Source organism: Lolium rigidum, chromosome 1 (assembly GCF_022539505.1).
Source record: "Lolium rigidum isolate FL_2022 chromosome 1, APGP_CSIRO_Lrig_0.1, whole genome shotgun sequence".
Taxonomy (NCBI): domain Eukaryota; kingdom Viridiplantae; phylum Streptophyta; class Magnoliopsida; order Poales; family Poaceae; genus Lolium; species Lolium rigidum.
The window spans coordinates 10,511,788-10,527,395 of record NC_061508.1 but is presented as its reverse complement, the minus strand read 5'-3'; the positions used below and the strand labels follow the sequence as shown (position 1 = coordinate 10,527,395).

The following is a 15,608-nucleotide window of genomic DNA, read 5'->3' as shown; positions in this document are numbered from 1 at the left end:
ATTGAACCCGAGTTGCGGTATAAAGGGTTTCCCCATCAAATCGATTGTGTGTCTTCAACATGTATTTTGACTACATTTATTCCCCATCAAATCGATTATTCCCTGCGCGTCAAGATCTAATTAAACGATTTCTCCATCAAATCGATTGCGTGTCTTGAACATGTCAGGACAAAACTTTATGCCGGAGGAGATGGATGTGATGATAAATTCGTGGCCCAACCAACTTATTTATTTTCTACAAATAGGGATTAACACATTTGACAATAATCGGGTTTAGAGTAGAACCTCTAGCATGAACTCAGTTGATGACAACATCTCTTGATGGAATCACGTAAATACATGAACATGCAGACTTAGTACCCGTGAGCTCCTCTGCAATTCTCGTACTTCTTAGAACATGTATAACGGGGTGATGTCAGCCTTATATTATGTTTGCCACATCTGATTTTTGTTTAGTTGGAGGAGAGAGAAGAAAGAAAGAGAAGGTTATCTTTTCTTATGAAATAAGATAAGACTATTTTCCCATTGTATGATTTGTATTCCCTTAGCCACACAATTTTCTTCTAAAATTAATTAATTATCATTTATTTATTGTAAGGAATGATAATAAGAGAATATATTGTATCTCTAATATTTATTATCTTCTCTAAATGATGTGGACTACTAAGAAAAAATGTGCATTGTACATACCCTTATTAGTATAATCTATTACAAGGGTGAGTAAAGCTGCTACCTAAATTGTTGGCGCAAGCACATCATGTCTCTTCTGACACGATGGCTGACATCAAAAGACCCGATCATAACTCAATTCTTGGCCCTATACGCCAACGCCTCCTACAGGAACATGTTGGTCCAGCTGACGGGCTGTAGGTAGAAAATTATATGCGTTGGAGACAAACAGAAATTTATGTCTATCATAAAAGTTGGTTGGTGGAAATAACACGTACGTGGTACTATGTAGAACAGACCTGGTCCGGGACTGCAAGATAGTCTCCCATGTTTACTTAGAGCATCTCTAGTAGTAATGCGTATGGTGTCGCCTACAAATTATTTATTATTTAAAGTCAAAAAATAACTTGAACAGATGTTGCATACCAACCCGTATCGAAATGGTCGACCTGGGTACCCTAAATCCACCTTCCGAACCAATAAATATATGCCGGTTTGGAGCGTGCAAATGCAGTATTCCGCATCACTTTCTCTACCACCACCACCCACCGCCGCCGAGCGACTCTAGCTGATTCTAGACATCGTTTTCAAATTGCCGCCGTCACGTTGTCCTCTGCCTGCTCTACCTCCTCCCGCAATGGCGCCGCCTAAGTCCTTGCATGAAGCACATACTTATTTTGCAGTGCGACCGCATCTTGGAGTCGCTCAGGCGCGCGCTGAAGACCTCGCGCGTGAAGCATGGTTTTTTTCGTCGCGCCGCTGCAGCTCAATGTCAGTGAGGCGAGCGCCAGAGACCTCGCCCGAGCGGCACACATGTATCTCCAACCAAGCGCGCCACCACGTGGTGTTGTCCTAGTGTAACCCCAATTCCTCAGTCTGGAACGACCTTCGTTATTCACCGGCAGCATATGCACATTTTAGATGTAGACATAGGCACGCAAGTGAAACCATGACCATACAACACATCTTGCTGAGAGGTTTCCAAAATTTAGAAGGGATGTGCATTGCATCGTAAAACAAGAGAAATTTTCGCGCTTAATTGCAACAAACATATGGGGGTCCATGTCTCTCTCTCGCTGCGAACTGGGGTCTATAGACGTGGTGAGAGAACGATAGATTTCGACATGCCCTCTTTGTAATTAGGGTTTTGAGAGGGAGAATAATTGAGTTGATATTCAAATTCAAATTTGAATTCGAACTGAAAGCATAAATAAGAAAAGCTTTTAAATTCAAATCATTACTTTGAATAGAATTAAAATTAACAATTTGAATTCAAATAAGAATAGTAAATAAGTATACTAATTGAATTCAAATGAACATTATGAAACATCATTACAATAGATATCAATAAGAGAACTTGTGCTTTATTAATAGAGACACATTGTCTTTAGAGTATGAACTATAATAACAATACTAACTAAGTAAATAAATTACTTGTTTGTCAACAACAGAAAATAAAACCCAAAGCTAAATTCTATCTATTTTCTGTATGGTCTTGATCATTTCTTGATCTTAGTTACCTGCAAGGACAAATCAAACAACAGAAAAAAGAAAACAAGTGGCATTGCCACTTGGAAGTCAAAAACAATCCCCCATAGGGGTAATACCAACATAGCCAACCTTATCCCCCAGGGTAGCCTGTGCATCCTGCAGAGGCTGGATGTAATTGTTTTTCAAAGTAATAAAGCATCTTTTATAAAAAAAAAATCCAGGGTAGCCTGGGGGTTAAGCTACCCCAAACTTACTATCCGGCCATTTTCGTGTAAAAGTTGTGTTCGGATTTTTTCTTTTTTGAAGGAGAACACACATCAACCTCTATATCAATAGATGCGCACGACCATTTTGTAAGAAATGCAGTAGTGAAAAGCTCTACAACCGTTGTTGTTTGAAATAATAAGAACCTAAATCTAGGTCGCGGATGGATTGTATAGTCACTGCCCTAACCAAGTGAGATAGGATCACCACTTCTTCACATCCATTTTTACTGCAGAGTATTTATCATGCAGAGTGTACAGTTTTGTGGGCACGTAATGCAGTTTGCATATCTTTGAAGTTCTTACAATAATATATATATATGTATATAAATATAATTTTTGCTAAAGAATGCAAAATAGTCTCTATTTTTGGCTGTCCACATTTCTTATGTGTGTGCAGGTCACATCTAAAAATGTATATCAAAGAAAATTGGTGCAGATATTCTAGACACTTAAGTGTACACGTATATTCTTTCCAATTTGTGTGTTTCCATTAAGTCATAAATTTTTACAAACCGAGCTTCCTGGATCTGGAAATCTGAAATAACTTTTCATACCTAAAAGCTCATTACATTTGCCAAAAAAATTATAGTACTTGTTCGACAGGAGTACATGGTCCCTAAGCTTTACCTTTTATGGTTAAGTGTATTGTATGAGCAGGCTGTGGCAGCAGCTGGTGCTGCATTAATACGAGTTCAATACCATGAATACTGGTTAGGTTCCTGTCGGTGATTCCGCGGTACTCATATTATTTATTTATTACTTGAAATGGAGGTTGAACTTCCGGCATTGAATCGGAATGATGCACATAGTATTATTTATTTATACCTTTTAACGAAGCTTTACAACCACTTCGCTAGCAATAGCGCAATACCTACAAACATAATGAAGAGGGTGTGCCATGTCAGTGTTGTGCGTCATGCCTCACACCTACGCACACCATCTTAAAATCGAAAACCTCATTAACAATCACCTGCTCAAAAACGATGTTCTAAGGAGAGGTATAGCGGCACTGAGCGGCATCATCTTCTGATCCAGAAGACCCACATCCGGGGTTTCCACCGGAACAACTGGATCTAGGAGATAATATCTACAATGACGAAGCCTTCTCAAAAGTAACGAAGCAAAGGACGTTGCCTCGCAATGGCGAAGCTGAGCAAGAAATCATTGGGGTCAGCTCTTGGTACTTAGTGTATTCTTTCAATAATTAGCAATATCACATACTACTTTAACAAAGGTTTGATGGATTTTTTGGGGGTTCAGCTGAACCCAATGGTTCTATACTATAGCTCCTTCATTCTTGCCTCGTACACCATAACCAAAGTAGGCACAATTTTCCCTAGAAGACTTGCCATCCTGACCCCGTAGCTGACTGCATCCATGTAGAGCCTCGCCACGAGGGGGCATGCAACCCCTTGCTGACCCCTCAACGCGCCGCGGAAGATGAATCTCGCGGGTATCAAATCCAGAGCCCGCCATCAGCATCCGTCGCCGGTGTAGGCCATGGAGGCTTCAACTGCCGCCACACAACCAGGAGGTTCCATCCTTGAAGCCGCGTTCGATCTCCCCGCCTTCGCTGCCTTAGCTGCACTAGGGGTTCACTGCCGCAACCACCCTCCCATGCACCTGCGGCGCTAGGGCCCACGACCACCTTGGCCGATGTCGACGGTCGGAAGTTGCGGCTGGAGAGAGGACTAGGTCAGGGGGAGGCTTAGTGGTGCTAGGGTTGGGCCCTGGCGACGCCTTGGGGGTGCCCTTTCAGGCGACGCCCCCTAGGCGGTAATCCTATTATTACTGTAATAACTTATTGTTTACTGAAAGGAAACTGGGCAGATGCTGCTTGTTTACTTGATGTTCGACATGAATTGGCCATGTTCTCGGGCCTTTTTCCTGCAGTGGCATGTGCGATTAGTCTAGCACCCATTGGATCTATAAATAGGCACGATCATAGCACGAAGGGAAATGCAACGCACAACATGGACGTCCTGGTGCTACCCATCTTGCTTATCCTGGTGAGTCATATGTTGTTACCATTCTTTTGGTGTCTTCTTGAGTTTCAAAATAAGTGCTCATTCTAAGCTTCCTTACATCAAATTAGTTAGCTTTTCTTTAAAGGCTAAATCTTATGTCAAGAGACAAGGCTAACTTTTTTTCGATCATACACACGCATAACTATTTTTATGTCACTTTTTGCAGCCTTTTCCGTACAATTATGACTAGATATGTTCACTAGTATAATATTTCCTACATTCCTCTTGTTTAGCTTCATATTTAATTAGGCAATAATTTTTAGTTTTGACATGTAACACAAATTTAGTGTCATTACATTCATATATTTATATAGATATATCTATAGTTATAGATATTACTCCCGAATTTCGTACCATATTTTTCGTCAAAGTTATGGAGTTGACGTAGCACAATATAACTTGAATTAATTTAGAACCGAGAAAGCACGCACTATCGTGGCATCCATTTCCATATTTTGTACGATGGTGCATGCAGGTTGTTGGAGCAGGACGAACAAGCCATGCGAATTCTGAGACTGCAACGGACTATTGGCAAAAGTTACTTCCCCGGACTCCTGTACCACCAGCATTACTTGACCTATTGAACCATCATGCAGGTAATAAAGTTGCCAATCTTTTATATAGTAAAAATTGGTTAAGAAATATCGTTGGGAAATATTATTGTTGATGCATGCAAACCTTGTGCATATAAAATAAATGTTCACTGTTTAGAACGATGACTAGTTCTAATAAAGAAGAATGTAGTTAGCTTGCAAGCATAATATGGACGTGGTCTTATTAAGTTTGTGTTATTTGGTAATTGTGATGGTTGTTCTTTATTTTCTTGCAATTCAGTTGTGATGATTATCTCATGTACATAGAGAGGTGAAATATTTGGCATGCAATTAAAATATTATTTTGTTTGTCTTCTCATTCTTTCAAACATTCATGAATGCCAACATGCCAAATTTCAGGTTTCAATAACCTAAAGTTTGTAGAAGATTCGAAGAATGTTCACAAAGCAAGACAAGTTGAGGAAGAGTTGAAGGAAATATCTGTGACATATGGGTCCCAAGATAATAAAAAGGATGTAAGCAATTACATGAAGGTAGATATGTCACAGTTTCATAAGGATTTAAAGAACAAACCAATGCCATCTGACACACAAACTAATAAAGATATAAAAAGGAGACTAGGAGGTAAGCATGATAAGCAGAAAGTCATGGTTTCAAGTTTTAAAAAGAACCTTGCAGCAGGCGCACAAAATGAAGAAAGCCTAAAAGAAATCTCGGTATCATATGGGTCAAAATTTGAAGAGGGTCTAAAGGAAATCTCGGTAATATATGGGTTAGAAGGAAAGCAAGATACAAAGAAAGTTTCGATGGTAGATTTGAAGAAGATTATAGCAGCAAAACGGCAAAATGAAGAAAAATCAAATGAAATCTCTGTATCATACGGATCTAAACTTGAAGAGGATCTGAAGGAAATATCAGTGTCATACGGGTCGGAAGCTGAAAAGGATCTAAAGGAAATATCAGTCTCCTATGGGGCAGAGGGTGAAAAGGACCTAAAGGAAATATCAGTCTCCTATGGGGCAGAAGGTGGAGAGGACGTAAAGGAAATATCCGTGTCATATGGGCAAGAAGATAAAGATGGTCTAAAGAAAATCTTGGCGTCTCAAGGAGACAAAGGTGATCTTCAAAGTTCAGTAATTCTAAAATATCTGGATTCGAAAAGGGTTTAACAATTTTGGTGTGCTCACATTTTTAAGTACCATATGTGTCGTAGTTACAGCTGGGGGAGGGCATGTCCATGTCCACACCCACAACCACGGCAGCAGAAGGATTGCAGATGTTTTCTTCCTCCACGACATGCTGCGGCCAGGGACGATGATGACCCCGACCATCCCGCCGACCAGCTCCCTGCCGGCTCTTCTTCCCCGTCACGTCGCCAACTCCATCCCGTTCTCCGTTAAGCGCTTCCCCGACATCGTCGCCATGTTCGCGCCGGCATCACTCGCGATAGCCGGAGAGATGCGGTGGACGCTTGACACCTGCGAGCACCCACGGCCGCTCCCAGGCCAGAAAGCGGGCTGCGCCACCTCCATTGAGTCCCTCGCCGAGCTCACGGCGTCGCTCCTGGGGACGCACGACGTCCTGGCGTTCTCCGCCGACATGCCCCTGGAGGCCGCCGGCACGTCGGCGCTGCGGGCAAGGCACAACGTGACGGCGGCGCGGAGGCTCTCGACGTCGCTGGAGGTGGTGGCCTGCCACGACCTGACGTACCCGTACGCGGTCTTCTACTGCCACACATCCAACCCCACCGCGGCGTACATGGTGACGCTGGAGACCCAGGACGGCGCGGCGCCGGCGCCGGTGGTGGAGGCGCTGGCCGTGTGCCACCTCGACACCTCGCAGTGGAGCCCGGAGAACCCGTTCTTCAAGCTGCACAGCGTCAGCCCAGGGGAGGTCGCCGTGTGCCACTTCCTCAGTAAACTCAGCACCATCTGGGTCCGCTCCGATGAGCTGGGCGACCTACGAGCAGCCGAGTAGAATGAAGGCCACGTCAGTCAGTAATGCTGGGTGTCTCTTGATAGTACCGCAAAATAACAGCCATGCTCTACCATGGGTTGATCTCTATAGTTCCAAGGGCATCCCTAGTCTATTTTGTGTCGCATTTGGTGACTTAGTTTATTTTCTGGGATTATTGATCACCTGAATTTGTTTCTGCACGATAAATCCGCGTCGTAAGTTTTTGCGACTGCTACTCTATGAAAGTGTGTACCCCATCGATAATAAAGATATGTCTCAGGAATCCTAAACTACTATCCGAATTCCATTAAAAAAACTACTATCCAAATTTGCTAATCCTCGGTCGCCTAAGAAATTTTTAAAGCTCCGACTGGTCTGATATTTTTTTTTGCGAATCAGAACTTTATAGATTACAAATCAACCAGTGGTATTACAATCCTTACAAAGGATACTAGCAAAAAAGGGTAGAGTGAAATTAATCCACAAGCACCGCTTTCTCTCTAGACTAACTCTCTGAGCACACGCGTGAGCTGCCATGTTGGCTAACCTGTTTACATGCAACAAATTCTAAGCTAGTGAAAAAATCGCTAAGCTCCTTAACCTCACGACAAATGCTCGAGATAATTCGATCTTCCAGTTTCAGCTTCATTACAAGCATTTATCACTTCTAGTGCATCAGTCTCCACGATCAGATCACCTTTCGGATGCCCATATCCATGACCAGTTGAACCCCAACTCGTACTGCTTCGGCTTCCATGACAAGAGGGCTCGAAGCCCTTTCAAACCAGAATGCTTGGGCTTTAATAAGCATTCACAAGTGTAAAGCCATCACCAGCATTACTATTGAAACTAGCATCTACATTGATCTTGATAATATCCAACCCTGGTGGGATACATCCTATATGTGGTTTGGTAGGACGAAGCTTCTTCTCTTTGCCCGCTTGTTGGAGGTCTACTATTGTTTCTAGTGCCCAATGCACGGACGTAACAATCAGGCGGCCTCTCTCACCATGCCATATAACATTTCTTTCAGTCCATACCGCCCAAACCCCACATAAAATCACACATGATTGTTCCTCCTTTACTAATTTTCCTTCAATGATACCCAACCCTTTAATCTCCTTCCAGAATAGTTTCGCACATGTATAGTCAAATAGGGTGTGGAAGGTAATTTCTTCAGGTGCTCCACACGTCTTGCAAAAACCAAGCCGATCCATGTGCCTTTGTTTTAAGTTCTGGCGACATGGGATGAAGTTCTCAATCACCCTCCACTAGAATGCACGCACTTTTGGCGGCACATGTAGTCGCCATAGCTTCTTCCAGCAAAACGCCTTAGCCCCACCCGACGAAGATGGGTTCAGATTTAAGCGAGTCTCCGCTGCTAGTAGCTTATTATATGTTGATCTTACCGAAAAATCCCATTCTTTTCATGATTCCAAGCCCAATTGTCCTCCGAAAATCTCCCAATAGGTATCGAACATATCGCTGACGCGTCTACCGAGATGAAATTTTCCTCTACCTTTTCTGCATCGCAGCATCCTAACTCATTATCAATTAATTCATGCACCTTCGTGACCTTAGCTTCTGGATCCCTAAACATTGGTTTCATTGAGCGATTAACAAGTATCCATGGATCTTCCCAAACATTAATGGATGATCCATCACCTACACGTTTGATTAGCCCCTTTTTCAAAGCCTCTCGTCCATACAATATAGTGTTCCATGTATGCAAGGCATTCCTTTTTCTCTTGGCATCCATGAAATATGTATCATGAAAATATTTTCCCTTTAAAACCTTGGCACACAATGAGTCTGGTTTCATAATCAGCCTCCAACCTTGTTTAGCCAACATGACTTGATTAAAAAGTTGGAAGTCACTAAACCCCATTCCTCCTTCATTTTTGGGAATAGCAATATCCTTCCACTTCCTCGAGTGGATCTTCCTCTTCTTATCATCACCTCCCCACCAAAAACGTGGCACATCTTGTAAGTTTATTACAAAGTTTCTTCGACAATTAATTTATTCACGTGTCCGTATTTTATCACTATTTCATAGCAATGCACGGGTATTCCATTAGTGCTTTATTAGTTGCGGCTATGTAAATGGAACGATTACCCGAAATTTTCAGAAGCCTAGGCCGGATACAACTAATTATTGAGTAATACTCCCATGCCTATGTCATACCCGCATTTATGCTTAACCATAAACAGAAACAATTAGTTCCATCAGAGCTAGTTTAGTGGTAGGGTCACTTCTTGTGATCTAGGACAGTCGGGTTCGACCCGTCGTGGGGGTGAATATTTAAACCGATAGGGTCACTAAATTTTGCACTTTAGCCACTTGAATATTGTTTTATAAATGTTGCATGGACTGTGTTGTGATTTCTGTAATTTCAACGGCATCCTTATCCATTGTATGGTTGGAAAAAGCAAGCAAGGCGGTTGACATTCACCTAGTGTCTATGCGATGATTAAGTGCCTAGGCGCACCCTAGACGGATATGGTTTATACCATTAAGTGTGTATATGGGTTATTATATGTGAATACATACTAATCTAGACCATATCAATGCCTAAATTTCTAATAAATACCTTTGTAATAATGCCCATATAGCTTGTTACTGAAGTACGGCATAAATTTCTTATTGAGGAAGACAATTTTTTGGTTGCACCCTAGACTTCCACATATGCTCTAGTCGAGGCGTTTGTCCATGGCCTTGTCCAACAGTACATGTCTCTTTAAAAAAATGCAGGTTTTGATAACTTCAATGTGTCTTCTTATGTTATATGGGTATCACTAGTTTCTACAATTACTATAAGAAAGTATGTACCTATTCGATAATTAGAATATATTTTACATAATATCTACTCCAGAGAAGTAGCTAAATTCCATTGTTTGTCTGATACATGTAAGGCTGATCACCCAAAATTTGTCAAAAGCAAGTTTGGTTACTATTGATTGTTCTTCACTAATTCCAGCTGATTAAATGATTTCTCCGAGAATACGGACTCTTGTGCCGATGCAGCGAGAGTACCATCAAATCATCATAGAATTATTCGATCCACTTCGCACCTGCATTTCCGTGTGATTGCAAGATGGCAATTCCATACCCTGACTTTCCCATTTAACGTTACTAAACTTGTGAGAAATTTTCAGTTGGGTGATCATAATGTTGGCGGACACTTCAATTATATCTTTCGAATAACCCCTGGGTTTCGATATATAAGTCCACTTCCTATATCGAGTCTTAATTGACCATCAGTTGACTAGCAAGATGTGACTTATATGCCACACAAAAATTGAATGGATTTTTTAGTGGTCTACTATTTGTGCCATATAACTCATAAGTTATTTGAAAAACAATGTTAATAAGAATTATGCTAGAAATACAAAGTGCTTTGGGGAAAGTTAAAACATAGGCCGAGCTACATATAGCTTTTTATTTTCTAACACCCATAATTCATATGTAAATTTCAAATAAATCTAAAACAAAAAAAATCTAGAATTACCGAATGATGTAAACTGTAAACATGCAAAATCTCAAAACGGACTACGTTGTATTTTAGGATGTTGGATTTTATCACATCTGTGTAGCCTATAATATAAAGTAGATTATATTAAAATTTTACAGGTTCGTAGTATGCATCATTGGCTACCCAGACGATTTTATTTTTAAGAATTTTTTGAAAACACTGAAATACAAATTTTCAGTGTTACTCGGCCCCTTTAGCCACTCCCAAGTGCATTGTAATAAAACTTGAGAGATTACTATCGCTGGCATCTATAGATATGGACAACACAACGAATTGATGTTTCGAAGGCAATTGATTGATCACAGACCTGCCCAGATCGCCAGCACGCCCACCTGCCCTTGATGTCCTTGAAATTTATTTTTGGCTTCCGTCGCTGCCATGTGCTATGTCCCACTCGCATCAAGTACAGATTGATTGCCCGATAGATTGATGGATGTTGATAAATCTGAGATCATATCAGATCGCATCATCATATCAGGCATACACGTCGTGGCCCACCGGACCGGTGCACCAACTCACAATCGCTACATGTCCTGGACAAGTGGACAATCTTCTGTCGATGTCATTTGGTCAGGTGCACATTACTCCTGTTCAAACAAGAAGGTGCACATTATTGATGTTGGTTGCAGCCTTGCAGAAGGTACACAACGAAACCTGATGATACATTTTGAAACAAAAGATAACCATACGTGGCTTGAATATAACCCGAAGAAACATTATGTAACACATAAACATAATAAGCTTAAAAAATAATAATAATAAAATGTGATACAAAACTGCAAGCATGAAGAGATGGTGGATACATGCATGCAAGCTACATCTTAAAGCGTTAATTGATGCTGATGTTGACCAGTGGATTCTTGTTTGTGAAGGCAAGATGTACACGGAACATTATAATTTTCTCATATTTAAAAATAATTTAGAAGTAAAATTGTTTTATAGATTGCTCTGTTAGTTCAGTTAATAATATAATCTAATTTGAGTTTCGAAATATTTAATTTTGTTTTGATTTTATTTAATCAAAAAATTATATATTTGAAAAGTTACAGTGAAGTTCCTATTTAAAACTATCTAGTTTACTCTTTCCAAATGAAGAAAACGACACCGGACAATTACTTACTACAAAGAGAAGTCAAGTTTACGATTTTATACACAACATGTCGTCATATAGTTATTGGTCGGGACATACCTTCTTTAACTACTCTTGGTTCTTCCTTTTTCTCTAAAAAATGATTAACGAGCGTCATGTACCTATCGGTTGCTGATCTCTTAACAGGCTGGCCCACCATCCAGTCTAACTTCCCTATACACCGAGTAGGTCAGCGGCTACCACCCGCCGCACACTCCCACGGGTGGTACGGGCCGGCCCAGTTCCGTGCTGGCATTTATTTCAATTTTATTTTCCGTTTCTTTTTTATTTTCTATTTAATTTTACTTTTTTCAGCTTGTGTTTCCTTTTTTAAGATTTAAAAATGTAAAATTTTGAAAATGCTCAAATCTAGAAAATGTGCAGATTTTCAAAATATTCAAACTTAAAAAAAATGTGAAAAATATTCATTTTTCCATAAATGTATAGATACAAAATTATTCAATTTCCAGAACATAATTTTTTTAAAAAAAGTTCAATCTCCAAAAATGTTCAACTTGTGAAATATTTCAAATATTTAAACAAAAAATATTTGAGTTTTCTACAAAATATTTTATTTTTTAAACTATTTAGATTTATTTAAAACGTTCAATTATTTGGTTTTTCATGTATTCAAAAAAAAGGTCTTTATTTTAGGAAACCAAGAAGGCAAGCAAAAAACTTGAAAAATAGAACATAAAACAAACAAACAAACTGGCCGGGAATCCAAGCAATTTGGCAGAAAACCTAAAGCCAAATATATGGGCCTGGCCCAAAAGGTAAGGGCATCTCCAGCGGCGCGACCCGAATGGTCCCGCCGCATCCGAACCGATCCGCGTGGACAGGAAGACCAGACGTGCACGCTGTAGCGCGACCCATCCATTTATCAAATTTGCAGAACGGATAGATCCCGGACCGTGCCAATGTCCACCCGTTAGCCGTTGGGCCCTGTGTGCAAGAGATACACCCTCTGGACATGATGATCCATTTTGAAACAAAAGATAACCATACGTGGCGGACAACGGCGAACCACCCTCTGGACATGATGATCCATTTTGAAACAAAAGATAAACATACGTGGCTTAAATATAACCCGAAGAAACATTATGTAACACCAAAACATAATAAGCTTAAAAAATAATAATAATATGTGATACAAAACTGCAAGCATGAAGAGATGGTGGATACATGCAAGCTATATCTTAAAGCATTAATTGATGCTGATGTTGATCAGCGGATTCTTGTTTGTGAAGGCATGATGTACACGGAACATTGTTATTTTCTCATCTTTAAATATAATTTAGAAGTAAAATTATTTTACAAATTGCTCTGTTACTTCAATTAATATAATCTAATTTGAATTTCCAAATATTTAATTTTGCTTTGATTTTATTTAGTATCAAAAAAAATTATATTTGAAAAGTTGCAGTGGAGCTCCTATTTAAAACTATCTATTTTACTCTTTCCAAATGAAGAAAACGGTACCGGACAATTACTTACTACAAAGAGAAGTGAATTTTACGATTTTATACACAACATGTCGTCGTATAGTTACTCGTCGGACACACCTTCTTTAACTACTCTTGATTCTTCCTTTTTCTTCACGGGCGTCATGTACCTATCGGTGCCGATCTCTTAAGGGGCTGGCCCACCAGCTAGTCTGGCTTCCCTATACACTGAGTAGGTCAGCGGCCACCACTCGCCGCGAATCCCCGTGGGCAGTACGGGCCGGCCCAGTTACGTACTAGCATTTATTTCAATTTTATTTTCCTTTTCTTTTTTCCTTTTCTATTTAATTTTTATTTTCCAATTTCTATTTCCTTTTTTAAGAATCAAAAATGTAAAATTTGGAAAATGCTCAAATCTAGAAAATGTCCAGTTTTTTAAAATATTCAAACTTAAAAAAGTTTAAATTTGAAAAATATTCATTTTTTCATAAATGTATAGATATACAATTATTCTATTTCCAAAAAATAATTTTTTAAAAAAGTTTAGTCTCAAAATATGTTCAACTTGTCAAAATTTTCAAATATTTAAACAAAAAATAGTTGAGTTTTCTACAAAATATTTGATTTCTTAAAATATTTTGATTTATTTAAAATGTTCAATTATTTGATTTTTCATTTAAAAATATTCAAATTTTAAAAAAAAGGTCTTTATTTCAGGAAACCACGAATGCAAGCAAAAAACTTGAAAAACAGAACATAAAACAAACAATCTAGCCATGAATCCAAGCAATTTGGAAGAAAAGCTAAAGCCATATATATGGGCCTAGCCCAAAAGGTAAGGGCATCTCCAGCGGCGCGACCCGAGTGGTCCCGCCGCATCTGAACCGATCTGCGCAGACAGGAAGACCAGACATGCACGCTCTAGCACGACCCATCCATTTATAAAATTTGTGGAACAGATAGATCGCGGACCGTGCCAATGTCCGTTGGGCCCTGTGTGTAAGAGATACATTTACTAGATAATAATTCGTTAAGTTTAGACAACCACTTCATAAAAAGGCCCACGTCTATTTAAACGAAAATTAAAAGATTGTCTCTACTATTGGCGGGCCTATATCTACTCCTTGCAATCGTCGAGGCCGGCGTTCGCAGCATCCTTAGCCCTGTCGATCGACGCCCGTGTAGCCTAGATGGATAGTTGTTGGCAGCGCTAGACGGCGACGGATAGGTGGCAGTCAACGGCGAACCACCCTCTAGACCCGCTCGGCCTCGTGCTGGGCCAATAGAGCCACCATCTCGAGCGCCTTGTGCTCTTCGCCCCATGCGCGACCCACTCGGCCTCCGCTGCAGCGAGCTCTTCCTCCTCACGTTTCGTCGTAGAAGTGTTCTCACAGCCTCGTGCACCTCCTTTGTTGCTGCGTCTCGCTGCAACAACAACTCGAGCAGTATGCGTTTCTTTGTCCTTGCCATAGACATGTGATGCGTCCTCTACTCTTGCTAGAGGTCTTCCCTGTTGGCAAGATAAATATTATTGGCATAGGATAGTGAGCCACGCCCGCCCGTTATTTGGATCGAATCGGGTCAATAGGGGCCACTGTATCAGTGGCACACTGCTTTTCTACCATGTCGCTGATAGGAAAATACTAGCGGCGTAGCCAAATTTCAGTGTGCTGCCAATATTTTGGCCAAATACCAACAGGCGTGAAATTGTTAAGATACGCCACTGCTATTTTTAAGCATATATGCTATTTCTTACTAGTGCTGAGAATTCATTCTGCCAAGGCCTAAAGGAGAACTAGCTCACAAGATAGCAGCAATATTCGGCGATGAAGAGAAGCGCAAATCAGAAGGAACACCGACCAAAACTACAGAGACACACCTCCACACTTCCTCTGACGATGCTGGACGCACTGCCGGAGCACGGGAAGGACTTTATTTCATCTTTGGGGAGCCACTACCGCCACATCTTCCTGAATAGGACACAAAATCTAACCAAACTATAAAAAAGCATCAAGAAACGGAGCTCTCTAGTCGGCAATGACATGGCCACCACGCCTTCGTGGCCTTAGCCTAATGACAAGGGATTAACTTATCAATGCCTATGGATTGTAGGCTAGGGTTTAGTTAGAAGTAGAGGGCAAGTAGATCTCGAAGGTTTCAGCCGAAAAGTACTCGACGAATATGAAAACTAGGGTTTGCAGACAATGATTCCGATGATCTCTTTGTCCCTCGACTCCCCCTTTATATAAGAGGTGGAGCCGAGGGTTTCGTTTTGTACAAGTTACAGAGTCCGGGACGGTTTCTAACTCATCCCGCCAGATTACAAATAACACTTCCTATTACAACTCTATCTTTTCCTTTAACACATCTTGGGCTTCCGAATCTTCTTATTCTTCGGGTAGTGGGCCTTCAATAAACCCCGGGTACTATATTCGGCATGCCCATTTGGGATGCCTATGTCAGTAGCCCCGAGATTTTGCTTGAATCATAGAGTCAAGGAAAATCTCTATCGTTTATTTTTACTTGAAAGCTCTAACT

The 15,608-nt window shown here is 40.6% G+C and overlaps 1 protein-coding gene across 2 annotated transcripts; it reads left to right on the top strand.

The window, feature by feature from the left end:
- The first annotated feature begins 4,404 nt into the window (after positions 1-4,404).
- Positions 4,405-7,246, top strand: LOC124667381 (BURP domain-containing protein 11-like). Of its 2 annotated transcripts, none has more exons than XM_047204682.1 (4): positions 4,405-4,435; positions 4,929-5,049; positions 5,407-6,123; positions 6,227-7,246. In XM_047204682.1, the coding sequence occupies exons 3-4, from the start codon at positions 5,535-5,537 to the stop codon at positions 6,982-6,984; spliced, it is 1,347 nt and encodes a 448-aa protein (XP_047060638.1). In that variant the 5' UTR covers positions 4,405-4,435; positions 4,929-5,049; positions 5,407-5,534; the 3' UTR covers positions 6,985-7,246. The 2 variants fall into 2 exon arrangements, with proteins under 2 accessions (XP_047060638.1, XP_047060631.1); XM_047204675.1 differs by having other exon boundaries at positions 6,221-7,246.
- Positions 7,247-15,608: the final 8,362 nt, after the last annotated feature.

Bases quoted from the DNA above. Each gene is read 5' to 3' on its own strand.
- LOC124667381 (XM_047204675.1), top strand. From the start codon at position 5,535: ATGAAGGTAGATATGTCACAGTTTCATAAGGATTTAAAGAACAAACCA. The intron at 6,124-6,220 runs GTGATCTTCAAA...TATGTGTCGTAG, and splicing joins GGCGTCTCAAGGAGACAAAG to TTACAGCTGGGGGAGGGCAT.